The 20,893-nt window shown below is 37.8% G+C and overlaps 1 protein-coding gene across 7 annotated transcripts in view; it reads right to left on the reverse strand.

The window, feature by feature from the left end:
• Positions 1 to 5,842: 5,842 nt before the first annotated feature.
• Positions 5,843 to 20,893, reverse strand: part of LOC131059727 (uncharacterized) — a 99,547-nt gene continuing 84,496 nt past the window's right edge. For 6 of the 7 annotated variants that reach the window (XM_057992754.2, XM_057992753.2, XM_057992756.2 and 3 more), the window contains 6 exons: positions 11,500 to 11,690; positions 11,220 to 11,314; positions 10,586 to 11,017; positions 8,297 to 8,405; positions 7,466 to 8,111; positions 5,843 to 6,646 (listed from right to left, as the gene is read on the reverse strand). In XM_057992754.2, coding sequence (XP_057848737.1) covers positions 6,522 to 6,646; positions 7,466 to 8,111; positions 8,297 to 8,405; positions 10,586 to 11,017; positions 11,220 to 11,314; positions 11,500 to 11,690 — 1,598 coding nt within the window. In that variant the 3' untranslated portion in view covers positions 5,843 to 6,521. The remainder of the gene's footprint in view (positions 6,647 to 7,465; positions 8,112 to 8,296; positions 8,406 to 10,585; positions 11,018 to 11,219; positions 11,315 to 11,499; positions 11,691 to 20,893) is intronic. The other variant, XR_009110228.2, reaches the window with a different exon arrangement.

The raw sequence follows: 20,893 nt of genomic DNA on the forward strand, positions 1-20,893 counted from the left end.
TGAAATCGCTGTGGAAATCGCCAAATCACTTCGCTCTCTTCACTACACTATTCGCTTGATCGCATTGTAACGAATGAAGCTTCGAAATGCACTTTTATCTTTCGAAATCCTAAATTTCCACTATAATAAATGTTGCAACCAGTTACCATGATTTTCACAGAGTCGCTTATCGAAGCATCAAGTCTCTTCTGAAACTTCCAAATAACATCTGCATTCATGATTTAAGCCTTCTGCAACCTTCCAAAATCAATTGCAGACCACCAAAGAGGGGGTTCTTAGAATTTGCATGAAAAGCTCGCCCTAAGGCATAAAGCCCTGGTTATTGGATGAAGATCCTGCACCGGATTCAGGTGCGCCACATTGTCAGCTTTAGATTCGTCTTTTCTAACCCACATTTTCTCATGTTTGTCTCTGATCTCTTCTACCTTCACCTTTCCCTTCTCATCTGATTTCTTCTTGTCTACCGGAGCACTATTTTTGTTTATGCAATACTTTGCAATGTGACCGGTTTTGTTGCATGCACGACAAACAACATTCTTCTACATAGGTTTGAAATTCATCTGATTTGGTCTCATCCTGCACTAGTTAGAGATATGTCCAAACATCCCACAAGCATAGCATCTTTTGTTTTGGAAGTTATTCATTACTGCTCTACACATATTTGACTTGTGACTAAAATTATTGCATATGAAACATTGACCGGTAAAGGTAGGAACATTATTCATGTTGTTCACTCTATTATTCATCCTACTTCTGCATGATTCGTCATATGACCAAATTTATTACAAGTAAAGCATCTACCATTGAATTTATGTGCATTAGGTTGTCTTACCGAAGGATTCTTGCTCTTCTTTTGACCGAGTTTTGCATTGCTTTGCCCAGATATGAAGGATTCACCTTTCTCAAATCCAAGTCCTCGCATGTCCTTTCCATGTCTCTAACTTTCCAGCATCTCATCAAGCCTTGCTGAGCTATCTTTGAATTTGTCTTTGTAGTCATTAGCAGTAGCAAGTTCATACCTCAAGGTAGCAATGTGTCTTTCAAGTTGTTGACCATTATTCTTTGACTGTGTCAACTCAAGCTTCAATTGATCATTCTCATAGGTAAGCCTAAAGCATTCATAAGCTCTTTCCTTCAATGATTGTGTCAGATTCTCTTCATTCTTCTTCCGGTCCTCAATCTCCTTAGTCGGCCTCATCACAATGGATTGCATCTCATTCTTCAAGGCGGCATTCTCTCTTACAAACTTGCTAACTTCATCAGCTTTACCCCGGTATTCCATGATCTGATCTTCTTTCTCCTTCAGCTTGTCTATCAATTCTTTCATCTTGTCTCTTGAAGTGCTCACTTGATCCTTCAGGTCATTAATGAAATCATCGGCAGCATTCAGGTTTTTCTTCAAGGTACAGATCTCATTTCTAGCTGCATCAAGATCCTCAAGTGCCACACTGAGTTGTCTCTGAAAACCGGAATCCATTGAATCAATCTCTCAAACCTTCCTCAAGCGGTTAAGCTTCCTCAAAGGAACTAAGCTCTGATACCAATTGTTGGAATCAGGGATCACTGAGAGAGGGGGTGAATTAGTGATCTATCGGTTAGCAAATTTTCAAACTTAACTTTAAACCATTGGATGCAAACACTTGAAACTGAAATGCAGAAACATAAAACAAACCACAAGATCATAACACCGGATTTGATCATAACACCGGATTTTTAAGTGGAAACCCAAATGGGAAAAACCACGATGGGATTTGAACCCACAATATTATTCCACTATGGCCAGTAGAAAACCAATATTACAAAATGGGAATGTGCGAGCATTCAAGCACATTTCCTAGAGCTCACTACTCAATTACAATAACCCAGAAGGTTACAACCCTTAGGGAAGGCTCACTACCTTACAAGATAGTTACAGTGATGAATTACAGTGAATGACCTTTGAAATAGCATCTACAATGCTTGGATGAGTTTCGGTTGAGTGCTAAATATACTGGTTGGATCGCCTTCTTTGTTCTGCTCTGTTCTGCCCTATTCTTTGTCTCGGTCAGCTACCGGTTCAAGAATGTGCATGTGAAACTGCGCTACAAAAGATTCTCGATCACCACTCGCTCGCATACAATCTCATCATTCACCAAAAAGATCATCCACACCAAAGTTATATACCGACAACCACAAAATAGGTCATACATCATGTCGGCCTACTAGTGTAATATGTAGTCTCATGTCAGCTTGACCGGATCACCAAAGATAAATGCGGATCACCAAACAATAATAAAATGATGTTTCTAAGTCGATCCAATCATCCCAAACGCGATTCAATGCACCACAACTACCGGAAAGCTTCCAGACCCAAAAATGCTTTGTTCTTCTTGAAATATCGATTAACAAGCTAACGATTAACACTTACTTCCGAATAAGAAGAGTTACGACCAGGATTGAATCTCTATGAAGAGTTACCATCAATGACAACCCTAAACCAATAATCAGCCATCGGAAACCTCCAGAAACCACTAGATGAGTGTCAATTGCCAACACTTATGTGGACATAGTTTAGTTTCCAAATGATAAAGAACAATTATAAAATATAACATTATGATATTTTGGTAATTTGTCATTCACAAAGCATAGTTTTGTAGGTGATTATGGATCGTGTACCCCTACACCTTCACATTTATTTCAAGACTTATTTTTACATTCTCATATACTTTATGGATTTATACTTGGGGTGAGGAAAGGGGCAAGGGTGCTTTAGGCACCATTTTTCACATTGATACAAATGCATCGCTCGCTTTGTGTTTTTGCCTTGTCCTTTTGATCCATGATATCTCATTTAATGTTATTTGTCCATACCTATTTGTGCCTTTTTCCTGTGTATTACATATCCCAAACCCCCATCCTCTTTTCTTCCCCTCATTTTTCTTGCATAATCTCTTGCTATATAGTTACCACCATTATACTTTTACATTCTTCTCATATACTCTTATGTCAAGCATCTATCATTCATGATTTTGCTTGTGTACTTACTCTTATGCATTTGATCACATTGCATGCTTTTGCTTATCCCAATACCTTCATCATACTTAGCACTCTTCCTATTTACTTGAACACTTTCTACTTTCCTATTTATTATACTTCTAGTCTTGAGCATTGCATACTTCTACATGCACTCTCTCATCCCAATACCTCCATCATACTTAACACTCTTCCTACTTGACCACTTTCTACTTTCATATTTAATTTACTTTTAGTCTACCTCATTGCATACTTCCCGCTTCCATCGTACCTATCATTATTGTGGGGGTAGATTTGTGTAGTCATGATCGAGGGCAACATCTTTTGTTCCATTCCTCCCATTTCCTATCTAAGAATTAAATTTTTGCTCTTTCCTACCACGACAATCCTCACACTTCCCATTCACGTCTTCTTAAATCAATTGCCTCCTATACTACAATAAACTTGAGGGACATATACCGTCCATATTTTAGACAACCAAATGCATTCAATGAATAAAGGTGCTATTCATGAACCCCAATAAAGGATTTACACCCTCAATTAAAGTGCATCTGCGTAAGTCCATCACTCTCTTGGATTGTGCAAGTTGCCTCAACCCTAGTTTTTTTTTTTTGTCAACTCCTCTACATCCATATGCCTCCACCATTCCTAGTTAGAGGGACCCTCCATGAATCCTATACCATCTCACCTCTTTCTAAACCTCCAATATCATAGAGACCACGTCAATTTTGTCTTCATAACAAACCTTGCTCATCCAACTCAACAAACCTTAAATGAAACCAATTATTAAATGTGTGGAACTTATTCTTTGAAGTATTTTCATGGCAAACATTTATTTCTCCTTTTGTGTAATACAAATCCAAAAAAGAAGCTTGAGTACAAGATAGACACATATCATTGAGTAGGATTCTTAGCATCATTTTGATAAATTTTCTTAGCAAATGCTATAAAAAAAGCTTATTTAACACTTCATTCATTGCATCTCACATGAATGCTTAAGTATGAGGAAAATGTAGAAACAAGTGCATACTTTTCCACCCCCTTTTGCACTCATTTTAATGCCCATTCACAGGACATAACTGGGACCAATTTTGACCCACTTGGGGCACAAATTACCCCACATTGCAAGCACCTGATTCCGCCCATGTTCACACGTATCATTTCGGCCATCGTTGCAATGCACTAAACTTCATCATAAACAATGTGAAGAGTCACAAGTCAAAAATATAGAGAACTAGTGTCCTATTCAAACTCACACTTTTCTGCCTAAACATATCTCTTTTCCACTAAACCCTAATACCTTAGTTCATGACTAATAGTTGTATCGACCATGCACGTGCCTATTTAAGTGGATTTGCCTAGAGGGATAGAATCACCTAGCATATACTTCAAAACACCATTTTTAAAAACATGTTAAAATATCCGATGTTGTATTAAAAGAAACAATCACAAACTGAAATCAGAAATAGAAACTACCTAGGCAAACTAGACAACTAGATGACCATTAAAGAAACAATACATTATTCTAACTCCCTCCCTTAATGGTCATCGTTCTACCAACCGAGAGAAAAACAGAGAAGGTTGCCCCCTTCTTCTCAAAACACTCTACGACAAGAGCCTGGGCCACTGACCCTCCCAGAATCTACAAAACTTCTAGATATCACCACAAATCATCACAAATCGTCCAACCTAATGTTGGGTAACAAAGGTATCACTCCCTCTAGCCAAAGACACCAAGATGAAGATGAAACTAAAACCATTATTTTGAAGAAAAATCTGCAAACACTCAACAAACTTTTGTAGATGAGCACAACACCTCGAAACAAACTGCAAGAAGCCACGACTTTTGAGGAAAAAATCGCCAAACCCAAAAACTAAAGATTACAAAGCATGATTTTTTTCCAAAAAGAAACGATAAAACCCTAAGACAGGGACACCTGTACCCATGTTTTTTGATGAAAAAATCAGGCAAAACCCAAAATCCCATGCTAACATCGCAAATTACAGATGACCAGACACGATTTTTTAGGGAAAAAATCGATCAAAAACCCAAGACACAAAATCCGAGACACAAATCAAAATACAAAACTTCGTTTTTGAGAAAAAACGATAAAACACTTTTACAAAATGATTTTTAAGGCAAAAAATCACACAAAACCTACAATAATTTTTTATGAACAAAAATTATAAAACCCTCTCAAAAAAATTTAAGGAAAAAAATATTAAAACCCACCAAATAATTTTTGAGGCGAAATTATTAAAACCCACAAAATAATTTTATCAAGCCAACGCCATCTATCATCTTCTTAACCTTCTATGACTGCTAAATCAGACAATTCTCATCTGATTCTGTCTTCTTTCCTTTTCCAGTGCTAGTCCAATCTCGGTTCTTACATTTTATTCACTGATGCTTATTTATTGTTGTTTGTTTATTAATAATTAGATAATTGGACAAATGAATGCAATTATAGCAATTTAAGATTAAACATTTTATATAAAATGTTTGTTTTAGTTACAAATAGAACAATTTAAGTTTTTCATATATTTTAATTGTCTTCCCCGGAAAAAAAATGCCTTTCATCCCCTATCATCTCTATCATCCCATAAATGCATTTCCACGAATCCTACCATCTCCTGCTCTCCCAAAAATGCCATATTGCCTCATTCAAACACCGTGGAACATAGGTAATTGATGATAATCAGGTCAGTAACAAATATTGAGTTGGTTGCAAAATCTCTCTTTTAAATCTTCATCATGCAACTCGTAGCACTGGATATTGCTTCAGCCCCAATACGGCATAAAAATTTTCCTACTTGAAATACTATAGGATATCATCAAATTTTTTAAAGAAAAGTGATTACATAATAATCAAGTTTCCGACACCACTTGCATTTAAGTTCAGAGGATCATATTTTAATAATATAGGGAGAATACTTCAAACAAACATGCAAGGTGGTCAGGGTCTACGAAAGTATTCTCATCTGCAAGAAAGTTATAATCAATGACGGCAGGAGGCATTTGCAAACATTTTGTTGCAAATTGTAATATCCAAAAAGCCAGCATTATTTTTATTGGTAGAACAGTGCATTGCAGTGATAAGCCAATCACCATCAGCACCTACAAAGACCAAGCTGTCTCCTAAGCTCCTTCCTTTAAATTTACACTAAATAGATAGTTGACCACCTCATGCATACGCTGATAGAAAAAACAGCCAACCCACACGGTTATGTCTTTTGAAAAAATTATTTTCAATTATGTACACTCTTTAGAAAGGAAACATTTTATTTGTTTATATAATCAAATGGTTGAGAAAAGATGAAATGTACCATATGAGAATACCAAACTGAAAATACAGTTGTATAAATTGATTCTGATATCTCATTGATCTTCAGAAACCCCCCTGAACTATGGTACTGAACATCTGCAGATATGCATCCTTCTGTGCATCAAGGCTACATAATAACTCTGTAAACAAATACAGGCAGAGCAATATAGCAATACAAGCAACTCATTTCTTTGTCTTGTCAAGAACTTCTATATATTTCTTGGGAATTCCATATTGTTGAACTAAATGTCTTGCTAAGTCTTCTAAAACTCCACCTTGAACAAGCACCTCATTTTGTCCCTTTTTACCTGGAAATGTTTGGCATTTTAGACATATAAACCAACTGTAAGAAAATTTGGAAATCATGTGCATTTTCTAAGTTCATAGATTACTAGAGGAATTGAATTGTGCATCCTTATGCCAGTAACAGAATAAACTAATCTGATAAGGTGGATAGTTGGATATTGTTAGTGTAATCAAATACAATAGATAAGTGATTCAACAATACTGCTTGCAGTTCACTAAATTAGTGGTTAAAACTTTAAAACAATCATTCAATCAAAAAGAAAGATGATAGGAAAATCCCACTCTGTCAAGGCCTCATTAATTGTGGATCAGAAATGTCAAAATAAAAAGATACATGTTATTTCTATAGCACTCAAAATAGACATCTAACCAAAGCTGAAATTCCAAAAGAAGACAAAAATAATTAGTTGTTAGATTTATACAAACTAACATAAACGAGTAGATCATGAGCAGATCATGGGATAAAACTGGAGGATGACGGCTTCCAATAGCTCTGTAAGTAGGAACCTCAAGGAAGCTTAAGTTTAGAAGGAGGTTAAAAGGAAGGTTGTGGAGATTAAGAATAATTGCATTTACCCAAAACTAATAAGAGCTGTAGCACACACTCAAAAAAGGGAACCACAGAAGGTCCAGTTCACAAGTGAATCCAAGAGAAAAATAAGTACAATTTACAGAAATGTAAAAACAAAAATCGATTCATGATATATGCATACATGTAATCACAATTATTAATTCTATGAGTTTAATCTCAAGAACACAAAGAACAGAACAGATATCACCAAAAATTCAAATAGAACAATATAATAACAAATGAACTTTACCTGGCAGTTCTGCAACTGAAGTGCTGCAAGCAAACTTTTTTTGCAATTCAGAGGCTAAAGCATCTGCATCAATTAGAAACGACTCTATGCCTGAAACTTTTGTAACCTTTTTATTTCCTTGCCTTCGCTCAGTCATTATCTGAATAGTTTTGAGTCCACCCTTTCTCACAACTGATTCATTTCCTCGTGTCACTCGGTGGTTAGATTGCATGCGGCTCAAAAACATTGGACCCAGATCTTTCTTGTGGATCTCTGTGGGATACATTGAACCCTTTTTCACTGTTCCTTTGTAAAGAGCATCACATAAAGTAGCATTGAGCACTATCATAGACTTGTTATCTGGCTTTACTAATTTTTCCTTCTCAACATAGGAAAAAACAATATCAGTGGCCTCTAATGCAGTATAAAACTGGTTTGGGTTTGCTCCAACGGCTTCCAGGATAGAATTAACATGGGTTGTAGATTTCCAAAGTTCAATAACTTCGAGTTGCATTTGTGACCGAGCAACATCACTTTGAGTGGTATCAGGTGCCTCAGTAAGAACAGCTTTTTTCTTCTCAGGCTTAAATGCTTGATAGTCTGGGTTTCCACGATTTACAGCAAGCAACATCACTTCCTTTCGATGTTTATCTTCCTTCGCTGAAATCTACTTAGAAAGAAACATATTAAATAACATAGCAAGAAAATTAAAAATCAAAAAAGTTTTTTACAAAGAACCTAAACTTCCCTTATAGACACATTACAAGAAAATTATCCCAATCTATGAAACACTCCTCCATAATGACCAACAAAAATTTAAACAAACACAGATGTGTTTGAATATGTACATACCAATCCATGAGAAGATTTTGCCTGTAACCACTTGGAAAGCTTTTTGTGAGATGATTTCTTGATGTCTAGTGTGATTCCTGGTGGCCTGCAGGCCAGGATATGGTTTGACCTTCACATATAATACCAAAATGAGATAAAGACCAGGAACCATCAAACATAATAGGTATCGCTGACAGGAAACTGATGTAAAAGGTCATAAGATTTCTTATTTACAGTTGGAGAACAAAACTAGCAATTAAGCCTTCCACAAAAGCATGGAATAAAAGTACAAGGAGGAATCAACAACAAAGTTCACTTTGACTAAAGCTAAAAAGGAAAAGAAGCTATTTCACGAGATAAATATAGAGACAAATTTATTTGATTAAGGGAATCAATTTTTTTAAGCATTAAGAAATATAACCAATGACTATTTTGCACAATAGCACTGACAGTTTTTGAAGATTCCTTAGAGATAGGACTACATAGGAACCCGAAGAACTTTGATTTCCTAGTTATCTGTTAACCTGATCATACCAAGCCTACAACTACTTAAGCTGGATCACTTCACATATATGTTGGGCCACACTAGATGGCATTTAGAACACAAATTTTATTGCTCTCACTCAACTAGTCATGGATGGACATTGTTTATGCACAGATCATTTTGCTGCAACCAGCTTCCTAGAAAGAACAAAAGTATCCAATCAAACAGTGCCTCATCAATGTTATCTTCAATTGTTTCCTTATTCTTCCAATAGGCATGATTTGTTTTAATATATCTGCTTAAAGCTTGCTGTTATGATTATCCTTATAATTGTATTAAGATATGCATAACTAATATTAAATCAATGAGAAATTGGCCTCCAAAGCTGATGTCCTTCTCAGTTTAGATTCATCATTACTTATGTACGTAGCTATTGAACTTAATGTAACTAATAGCTTTTTTCATCAATTTCATAATATTTGTTCTAACAATGCATGGATTTAGTATGTTGGGACTTGCCCTCTGCAAAATCCTTTCTTATCAAGTCTTGTTCTCGTGGTTGTCTGATTGTGATTTGCTGGTAAAACCCCATATACCATTCAAAGGATCATTCTGTTCCACATATGTCGAAGAACACTGTTTGAAAAGAGCATTGTTGGTATTGTTATAGACTTGACTCTTGCACTAGCAATGGTGTCAACACATCATACGTTTAGTGCAGCTCTGATTCTGTATCTACCAACCCTAATTGTGTCCCGTTTTTATGGTCTATAAGTCCCCTGACTCAGAATAACATGTTTCAGGAGAATATAAGGAAAAAAATCATACTTTGCTTTGTACATGTTCATTACGATACATATGTCTGGAATTCCTCTTTCATATTTTCAAGGTAAACGTTTGCTGATCATAAAGAGTAAATCTTGTCCATTGCAAAAAGTTTTACAAGATTAATTGCAGGAAGTTGAGAGAAAAAGCGCTTACCAGTTACTGGCAACCTCTTTTCTAAGTTTCCTAGCTTAGCTGTATGCATATTTTTTTATTAAAAAATATAAATTTCCCCAGAGAAAGCTAATAATCATGTAACTTGTAAGTGATGATTACCGGGAATTTATCCATGTTTGACGTTGTTGATTTCTGTGTGGTAACCCATAAATGGATCCCCTTTGATTATCCAAAATAAAAACACAGTAAAGAATACAACTGTAAATATATGCAGATAGTCTCGTAAGTAAATGCTACAAACTTGTTTAAATATTTTCCAGCTTTCTAGTACTCACAGGAGTAGTTGTGTATTACATGTACCTGCCTAATTTTGAACAAAGTGAATGCATTGATTTTCTTGAAATAAAAATTTTCGTTGTAGATCTACTGTTTCCATAACCATCTAAATATCCAAACAAGCAGAAATTTCTGTGGACAAATTAACAAATAAGTTCTTGCAAATAAATATCAATAAACAAAATTGCATGGTGACACATTTCAGGGTAGTTTTCATTCAAAAGCTATAAAGAAATTCCAGATATTGCAGGATGTAGGAGCGAGTTTCATAAATCGCATTTCTAGACTTCTCAACCACCTGGAATCTTGTGCATTCATTCCAATATTACAAAGTGGAAAAGAATGGAAGTCTTCTTTCAAACAAACTCCATTCTCTACTTTATAAAATTTCTTTATAAATTATAATTTAATATATCATATTTGTTCATTCTACAAATAAATTTAGAAGCATATTTCCAAAATGAAAAACATGGTCATATCTAGAAGCTTCAGTGATCAGTAATTATAATTCAATATGGAAAGTTCAAATATTCAAACCCAAAGCATACCATAATGTGCTTCCAGGCATGGGAAGATCTTTATCTTTCACAGTTGTATGCAGTGCTTGAAGCAAACACTTGTCTAAAAGAGTATCTACCTCCTCTACAGTCATTGAAGCTGACTGACCTTTGCCGCTACTTGCTTCTTCTTCAATATTATCAGCCACCTTTAATTCCTCCAGGTCTTTAGCAACCTGTTCTGAAGGCTCATTCTTATCATTCGGCTGTACTTTTGTTTCATCATCAGGATCAAGCTCAGCTCCATCCTGCACATATACGTCACCACCATTACCACTTCCCTGTTGTATATGTTCTAGAGAATTTAAGGCCTTAGATTCAGGTGTCTCTGTTGTCTGAGAAGCTGCAAAATGTGCAGGATCTTCTACAACTATATCTTCTAGGAATCCTTCATTGGGTATGTATCGGCCTTCTGCAGACTCCCTGGAACCAATGATTTCCTAGTTAGAGGAAGGACAAATTCCACAAATCTGGACTTTACAGAATTAGAACAAAGCATCATGTTACAGAAGGACTCATTTCTGTCTTCAAACCAATGCTTCCCTAGTTTGAGACAAGGCAAGTGTGCACAAAATTAGACCTTCTATACTGCATCATCTTAGAGGACTCATTTCTATCTCCTCACCATAAAGTATCTCGATAATAGTGTGTGATGCGCAAAGCTTTCCCACGTAACCCAGCTTTGGATGCTTCTGCACTACTCATGTAAGTAGCTCCTACCTACAATTGTAATTATATTATTTCAGAACCACAATAAATAAGCCATCCTATAGCACTGCAGAATCCAGATAACACATTTGAGTAGATATTTTGACACGGCATGAAAAGAGTGACTTATATTAAAAATAATAATAAGAATAATGCAAATGCAATAGAAAACAGAATGGAAACTTAATAACACTTACAGCAATAGGATAAGCATTTCCTGGAACTTTAACTGACCAGGCCTCCCCAACTGAGAAAGAAGGCAATCCCTCTGGAGGGATACCAATACCAGGAAACATCAAGTCTGCTCCACCAATAATATAGCGTGAAACTTCCCCACCTTTGAGCACAAATGAGGGTAGGAGTGTTGGCACCTTCCAGAGTGCATAAACTACATCCCAGAAAGTAAAGACATAAGTCTAAAAGCCATATTCAATGCAATCAAGATTTTCATTCGTTGATGCTTGATGCTGACATACACAATAACAATTAATGCTGTATTCCAATCCTAAAAACATAATTTCAGATTACAACCAAAGACCCAAACATAGATGAGTCAGATAAGTATGAAAATGCACAAAGAATTGGTCAAGTGATAAATGTGACTTCTTACAACCAAGCAACCATGTAAGCATGATTGGTGTGATAAACATGAACCATTTTAAATGGAATGTGCTAATGATACCTTGAAAAAAATATCTCTCAACCATGATTTTCTAACAGACAGACACTTAAATACTAAACACAGTGGCTGAAAGCATGCCAGAGTCAGCACACTAACACTACTCCACATAGCAAAGAAAGTTTGCTCAATTTCATTAAATACTCATACTCCCAGAGAATATACTAAAACTGAGGACTGCACAGGCAACTAAGGAAGAGTATTGTATAAAAAAGGTGTAGAAGTATAAGAATTACAAATGAAACTTTGGCAAACTAGTAAAACTTAGAACTTACTAAAACTTGAAATGAACATTAACAACTTAACATTGAACCGGGGATTCCGAAAATAATTTCTCGAAGCTATTTGAAATGAGGGCGGGAGGCAAGGTGGGAGTGAGGGTTTCAGGGGATTTCGATGGCGGAGAAGATGAAGCAGATGATGACGATGATGGTGGGAATGCCTTCCCCTGTCAGCGCTTGGATGCAGGGCTGCATCCTGCGACATGTACCTTCTGCGGTTGGAGCGTTTGGTTGGGGGCGTCTATGACTAGGGCTCTGGGGGAAGATGAAGGCAATGGGGATGCCGGAGATCCCGATGGGTTTGAGGGCTGTGCAGACTGTGATGTGCCCTTTCTCTGCACAGTTCGTGACGTCTCTGGCGGGGGCTCTCTTTCACTTCCTGCGTTTTGGGTGGCTGTTCTTTCTTCATCATGCACTGCTTCTGGTGGCTCTCCTTCAGCGGAGACCTTATCATTCGACAAGATAAATTCCTTCCCTTTTGGAATGGTGTAAGTGGAGCTGGTGGGCTGCGTATGTGGTTTCTTCCGCTGCCTCTGACAATGGTTTGGGAGATGCTGTTGACCCAAATGGGTTTTGGCCCTTGGCTGTGACTTCCTTGGCTGCTCTTTTGGGGCCCTATTTTTTGGATGGGAATCTGTGTTAGGCGGCACTTAGGAATAAAAACTCTTAAGTTATAGTTTATGTTATTTTTGTTATGTGTGGAGTCGGCCGTGTAGGTTCCCGTGTCAGTTACAACAGTTGGTACTTTGGCCAACCGCCCGGTAGTATATATTGCCATGTAAGGGAACCCCGGCAATAATGTTGATGTACTAGTTTTTGGAATGCAATAAAGGAAACATCCTTCTGCCATATTGTTGTGACTGTTAATTTATGTTCTGAATATAATTGAAGTTGCTGGTTATATGTTCTGTGTGTACTTCCTCTTTATTCCGTGATCTTGAACAACTCACCATAAGGAGTAAACAATCTGTATTCTTTGAGGTTTTGGGGGCTGTCTTGCTTCGCGAGGGATGGTAACCCATTCTTTTGCCCAGTTGTTTTTTGGGCTTTTGATGTTGGTTATCCCCTTTGTCTTTCTTTTTCAGAGACCTTTGTGGCTTCTGCTCTGAAGGGGGTTGTTTGTTTTGATCTCTTGGGCCCTTCTGAGAGCAGTGTATGTCTTTTTTTCATATGGGTTGTGGTCTTGCTCGATGAGAGGGTCATGGAGTTTATCTTTTCGGGCAGCCACAAGGTAAATGTCAAGATTTCTTCTTTTGGTCTTCCTTTGGAGGTGATCCTGTTTTATTCCGAGGTGGAGGCAAGGTTGGCTGGAGAAGATGTGTTTGGGGGTTCTAGGGCTGTTGATGCCCTTTATGTGAGCAGTGCTCTTATTGCTATACCGGAGGCCACTTATGTGGTGGAGATTCGGGAGGTAGGAAATCTTGGTCTTGCTCTCAAACCTATTGATCTGTTCCTGAAGGGTGTTGTTCGTTCTTGCCTCTTTCATGTCTTCACCCTTTCCTGCTTTCTGCTCTCTTCGACAGGATGGTTGAGTGGATTGGTCCCCTGGGTGCTGTTTGGAGTACCTTCTTTGTGGGCTGTAATGAATGTTTCTATATCTTTTGGCCCCTTGGTTGGCTTCCCCCTTATTTTTTGGCCTCTACCTTAGCATCTTTTGATTTCTCTAGTCCTTCTTATAGAGGTGGCCCTATCTTCTATTGAGGTGAAGGTGGATGTTGCGGTTGATGCTGGGAAATGCTGTTGGGAAGCTGATGATGTGCTGACTTTTGGCTGTTTGGGAACTGAGACTGGTCATTTTGCTGATTTCTTTCCTTTTTCTCCTATTGAGGTGGAGAGAGTGGAGGGTATTATTTTCTCAGTGTTGTTCAAACTCAAGCTTAAGGTTATGGGAGCCTTGTTAAAACCCATTACCCTGGTTAAGGGGGCTTGGAAAACCCCTATGGCCATGATTATCTAAGTTTTCAGGTGATTGGCTTCGGCCTTTCTATGTTTTCAGCTAGTTCTTCAATGATTTCATTTTGATGCTAGGTCGTTGGTGGGCTGTTGGTTGTCTATGTTGTATCCTATAACAGCTTTCCTCTTTGGGTTCCGGATTTGTGCTAAATCCGAGGGTTTCAGATCCCTTCAAAACTTGTTGCAAGGGATTTTGGGTCCCCTCAGAACCTGTTTGATCCTTAATCAAAAACAACTTAACATTAAACAATGAAAATGTCAAATTTGAAATTTATATCATTATCTAGAGTCAAGATATCATAATGATGATTACAATGACAAATGTTCAAAATGACAAAATGGAATGAAGTGAGGCCTCTAATCATCCCCAAACTCCTCCTCACTAAAACTGCTAGACTCCACATGATCAAGCTCCTCCAAAATACTTGCAACTTGGCATCACTCCTCTTCTTGCTTTTCCTCAATCATCTCTCTCTTCATTGTCACTCTTTCACCTTGCACTTGTAACTCTAACTATGCTCACACTATCAGCTTCTTGTTGATTTGTTTTTGTGAGTTGAAATGAGGATGGGAGGGTGTTTTATAGAGTTTGTGGGATTTGGATGGGACCCATAGGCCATTAAGGTTCGGCCTTGGGCACAATAATAAAAAAAATTGCTTTCTGGCCATCTAGTTGTAAGAGATGCCTAGGCATCCTCAAGACAGTCGAGGGGCTCCTCAGAGTCCCCCAAACATCTTGGAGACATCCCGACAACGGCACTGATGGCGAGGTGGTGAGGGGATGTCCCCCCCAAGTCTCAACATCTCAAAGACGTCCCTTTCCTAGAAACACAAGATTTTTGGAAAGGATGCATCCTCATTGAACACTGTTTTAAAACTAAAATCCAAAGCATTACTTGGTTTGTTACTCATCATCACATAATTTTACATATCCTGTTTTTCCCAACTACACTAAATATAGTGCAAATTTGACAATCTTGCCAAAATATCTATAATTAACCATACATCCATGAACAATAACACGGATAGGGTTATAGGAATAAGGCAATACTGAATAAAAGCATAAAAGCATTGTCTAATATATGATGATTGTTCCCATTTTTTTAACCTGGAAGACTCATGATTGACATTAACAATTAAAATGTACAAGCATGAGCCATGATGACCATATGAGTGGAAGATGCTTAGCAGCAAAGTCATACAGTTTTTAGCTTCATAAACTCTATTAAAATCATATTGGATTTTATTTTAGAAAATTTATTTGTCAAAATCTAAGCAAAAGTTCCTATGCCACCAGTTCTTCCCTATAGATCTCCAGATCTAGGTACAATCCACTCCAAGGTTGAATATTGGTCCAATGCAAGCAGCAACATATCCAAAAACCATTTGCACCACATTGGTTCATCCCAGATGAACTTAGGTGAACCCCATCATTCGATGTGCATTCACCCAACCATATTTCTAAGAACCCACGACAAATCCTATTGACTTTTTTTTATAAATATATGTATATGCATTGTATACATATATGTACATACATAAATATATATGTACGTATATATGTTACATACATACATATGTACACACACACATACATATGTATATATGTACATATGTACATACGTATATATATACATCTGTATATATGTGTGTGTGTGAGAGAGAGAGAGAGTGTGTGTATTCGCACACAAATACATACATACATATATGCATAGATATATGTAATGTTCCCTATAGTTTTGCCCTAAAATTCCCTTAAGAAATATGGATGATGCTGAGAAAAATAGATTGTCAACTTAATACCTTGATTAGAGCCCACAATCAAGTTAGTCATCAAAAGATAAATAAACATATACTCCAACAATGTCACAAATTCTAATCACTATAATATTCAGAATGTACATAGGAGATTCCTTTAAGGTTCTACCCAAACAACTCATTGTCATCATGGAGTACCAATTGGGAGATCATACAAGGTGCTTCAAGCCATTCCATCCAGCCCAGGTGCACGAAATGACCACCATCATTCGTCTCCCAGCCCACTTGGGGTGTCTCTACTAGAATGGCTTCCTAGCTACTTGCCTTCCTGTTGTGACGTATTCACACATCGCCCCATTGCAAATGGGGACCCCTACTTTTTTCGCTTTGTGGGGTTTTGCTTTCTAGGTTTTAGAGTTTTGTCTGTTAGCCTTTGCTTTTTGAGTGTTGTCGAGGGGATCGTTGGATTGCAAGCTTTGCTTGAGCCAGGGTGAGTCCACAGGGCCCCAGAATTAGGGTTTCTTTGAGAGTCTTCCTTAGGGCCTGGTTTTGCTCTTGTTACTAATTGTGTCTTGCTTGGTGAGTGAGTATCATTCTTGAAGGTCCGAGCTAGGTCAAGTTGGTGAGTGATAAAGTCTGGAATGTCATCCTGATCTTTAAATGTCCTGAAATTTGGCTAAGTCTGGAATGTCCTGATCCTGAAATTTGACTAAGTCTGGAAAACTGAAGAATCCTCCAAAAACTAGATTTTGCAATATAACTCCTGGAGGTCCGAAACCACTCTCAAACATCCTGGAAGTATATATGGAATATAACTTAAAGTATAAGAATATCTTTCTTCTTTCTTATACTTAAATGTTATATTCCATAAAATAATCCAGAGCAAAAATCTTAAAATCACCTTTTCTCCTTGCAAAATCAAGTCAAACTTGGGTTGGATGAGAGAAGAGAGGTGTTTCCTTGCCTTGTGAGGTGAATTCAAGATGAAATGATCGACGAACATGCTAGAATATCTTTTCCCTCAAATTTATGCCAAGTCAAGTGTGGGTCAAGATTAGAGGTGTCTTTAGGCATGTCCTTGAATGGTCAATAATTATCAAGTTTGAAAGAATTGAGCCAAATGATGAAAATCGCCCCTGACCCTTCCAAAGGGTCTAGGGCGAAAATTCTTCAAACACCTATTTTCCCTTACAAAATCAAGTCAAACTTGGGTTGGACGTAAGAGAAGAAGTGTTTTCTAGCCTTTTGAGGTGAATGCAACTTTAAATGATAGAGGAATAAGCCTAAAAAGTGATTTTCGCTCCTGACCCTTCCAAAGGGTCCAGAGCGAAAATCTTAAAAACCATCTTTTCTTCCAAAATTTGAGCAAAGTCAAACCTGGACAAGGGTGAGAGAAGTCATTTGGATTGCCTTAGAGTGGATTTTAGTCACCAAGAATGCAAATTTTGAAGCCAAAATGAGAATTTCGCTCCTGACCCTTCCAAAGGGTCCAGAGCGAAATTCCTAGGATCACCCTTTTTTCCTTGCAAACCAAGTCAAGTTTTTGGTTTTTAGGGCCTAGATAGGAGTGAGGCGATGTGTCCTTGGTCTTGGAGGTGGATTGGATTTGAAAAGATGAGGAAATAAGCCTAAAATAAGATTTTCGCTCCTGACCCTTCCAAAGGGTCCAGAGCGAAAATCCTAAAATTTACATATTCCTTTCAAATTTATGCTAAACCATGCCTAGGCCAAGGTGAAAGATGCCCTTGAGATTGCCCTTGAGTTGATTGTTGTCTCCAGAAATGATGATTTTTGTCTAAAGGAAGAAATTCGCTCCTGACCCTCCCAAAGGGTCCAGGGTGAAAATTCTTCAATCACCTTTTTCTCCTTGCAAAATTAAGTCAAACTAGAGTTGGATGAGAGAAGAGAAGTGTTTCCTTGCCTTGTGAAGTGATTTGAAGTTGAAATGATGGAGAAGTGAGCTACAAGCAAAAAATTCGCTCCTGACCCTTCCAAAGGGTCCAGAGCGAAAAACCCTAAAACCATCTTATCCTCCAAATTTTGTGCTAAGTCAGGCCTAGACTAGGGTGAGAAAAGCTATTTGGAATGCCTTGGAAAGATGTTTGACCTTCAAAAGTGTGAATTTTGAGCTAAATGGTGAATTTCGCTCCTGACCCTTCCAAAGGGTCCAGAGCAAAATTCTTCATCTGCCTATTTCCTCCTTGTGTCAAGTCAAGACTAGGAGTCCTAAGGCGTAGTTGAGGATGAAATGATGTTACTTTGCCCTGCAAGATGAATTGAAGTGAAGGAAATGAGGAATTGAGACCTAAAGCTTGGATTTCGCTCCTGACCCTTCCAAAGGGTCCAGAGCGAAATTCCCAGTGTATCACCTAAATTGCTCACAATGACCATCAAGAAATGGATTCCCAAGCCTTGGTGGAGAAAAGACTAGTGTATGCTTGCCTTGGAAGGTATTTTGGAATAAAGACATGATGCAATTTGTCCAAAAGTGCAAAATTCGCTCCTAACCCTTCCAGAGGGTCCAGGGCGAAATTCTTATAGGGCCTATCCCTGGAAAGAGTCTTGAACTAACTTCATTTTAATATCTTTTGTTGATGATTTAAGGTGTGAAATATTATGTTGAAACGAATTTATTATGTGTCCTTAATCATCTTTTGATTTGTTTTGCAGATGAAAGAAGATCAAGCCAAGACAAGGACGACCTTTTCCAGTCCAGCATCAATAGGGACGACCTTTTCGGTCCAGCATCAACAAGGACGACATCTTCCAATCCAAGGTACATCATCCATCCTGCACATCAAAGACAAAGGAAGATAAAGCAAGGGTTCGTTCAAGATGCAGACAGTTTCAGAAGAGTTAACTAAAGTTAGCTTCTCAGCATCATCAAATTGAATATCTACCAAGTTGCAAGTGTCAGACAAAGTGGCATCCCAGTCATCACTCCTCCAGTCAGATTGGTCCACCTCAACGTGTCCAAATTCAATGTCCCTGACTCCTCAAAAGTGGCACAAACTTCGATGTACCTACCTGTTGACATGTATTTTGTACACTATCAAACATAGAATAAAATACCCAAGGGTACCTTATCCTCTCTTGAGTAAAGCCTCTGAATGCTGAAGATATCGCGAAAAAGGATCAATCAAGGTGACTTCAAGGTTCTTTGTTGTAGGATCTCTACGTGTGGATAAGCTCTTTGTGGTATAATGTGATTTTGCTGGAATCACAAGGGGACTTACACTTGATGACTGAACATCTGATTTGCTTTGAATATTGTTGGGACACAGGTTTTTACTAGCTTTGATTTGAAAAAAGGAAAAAAAGATGAGGGTGAGGAAAGGATCTAATTCTGATACTAAGAATGTAGGAGCAATGAAGGATCTTTGATGAAATTCTAACTAAGTCTTGTTTTGACATCACAGGACCATCTCCACAAGGTTAGTGTGATCTTCGAAGGAAAGCTTTATGATGTTCAAATCATCACTACAGGCATAGACACCATCAGGCTGATGCATATCAATGAAGAAGCGACAATTGAAGTTCAGCTTAAGCTGAATGATTCCAGTTGACTACACAAGGCAAGTCTGCAATCAACAAACTGCTAGTAGTATGGATATACGAATTTCACCATCAATCAAGCACATTTCTTCCACTCATCTAATAACATGAAATCAAATATGAGAAGTATAAAGACCATGCAAATTGTCGAATCGGCCCATAAATTTCACCATTTCTTCAATGAAGTTTTACAAGTCTTTTACAACAACATCTTGGCAACAATCTTTGCCTTCTCTCTCTACTCTACTCTAATTGCTATTCTATCAACTGACTAATTCACTATTCTAACTATTCACTCCCTTCCTTCTAACTGGTTCCAACTGCCTTTACAAAATGAAGAGTCGAGGCTTATATAGTGCCCTTAATACAATTCGATGGCTAAGATCAATTTGAGATCAATGGCCAAGATTCAATAATGAAAACCCTAATTAGGGTTTGTTACAACCATTACATAACATTTAATGCTTGACCAATGATAAAATTACATCTTTAGGACACATGACGTCTCCGAAAAATTCGACCAATAGATAGTTGGGGTAGTTACATCGAAGTTTGTGCCACCTCCCATGAGTTAGGTACATTGAATCTGGACACGCTGAGGTGGACCTATCCGACTGGAGGAGTGATGACTAGGATGCCACCTCATCTGACACTTGTAACTTGGTAGATATCCAATTTGGTGATGCTGAGAAGCTAGCTTTAATTAACTCTTCTAGAACTATCTGCTCCTTCAACGAACCCTTGCTCTAACTTCTCTTGTCTTTGATGTGCAGGATGATGACATACCTCGCCTTGGAATGCTAGATTGGAGAAGTCATTCCTGATGATACTTGACCGAAGAAGGCCGTCCTTGTCGATCCTAGACTGGAGGAGGTCGCCCTTATCCTTGCTTGATCGTCTTTGATGAGAACCTGCCGACTTGTAGATGCTCCTGCCTTTGGAGTCGCCATCTTGACACCTACACAACATTTCACAATTAGTAATATATCTTGAAGTGTAGAAATTAGGATTCAAAAGGAAGATTTAAGATTTTAATTAGGAAACTTCATGATAAATCTTGAGTTATCATTTCCTAATTAACCATGCGATACTTAGATTTTTCAAAACAAATGTCCAAAAATCAAATCTTCAACAAGGGTGTCAAGATGATTTCGCCATACCTCCCCTTGAGTATTAAACTCTAAGAAATAATGCAAAAATAGATTTTGCTAGGCAAAATTTAAATCAAAATTCTCCCTTGGATGAATTACGCCTCCTCTAGCTTCAAAAAGAATGGACTCCACCCTCTTTGATCTTCAACACTTAGTAGAAATCCGCTCCACTCTAGCTAGATTTCGCTCCTCCAAATTGCACTTCAACCTCTGG

Source organism: Cryptomeria japonica, chromosome 3 (assembly GCF_030272615.1).
Source record: "Cryptomeria japonica chromosome 3, Sugi_1.0, whole genome shotgun sequence".
NCBI classification, from domain to species: Eukaryota; Viridiplantae; Streptophyta; class Pinopsida; order Cupressales; family Cupressaceae; genus Cryptomeria; species Cryptomeria japonica.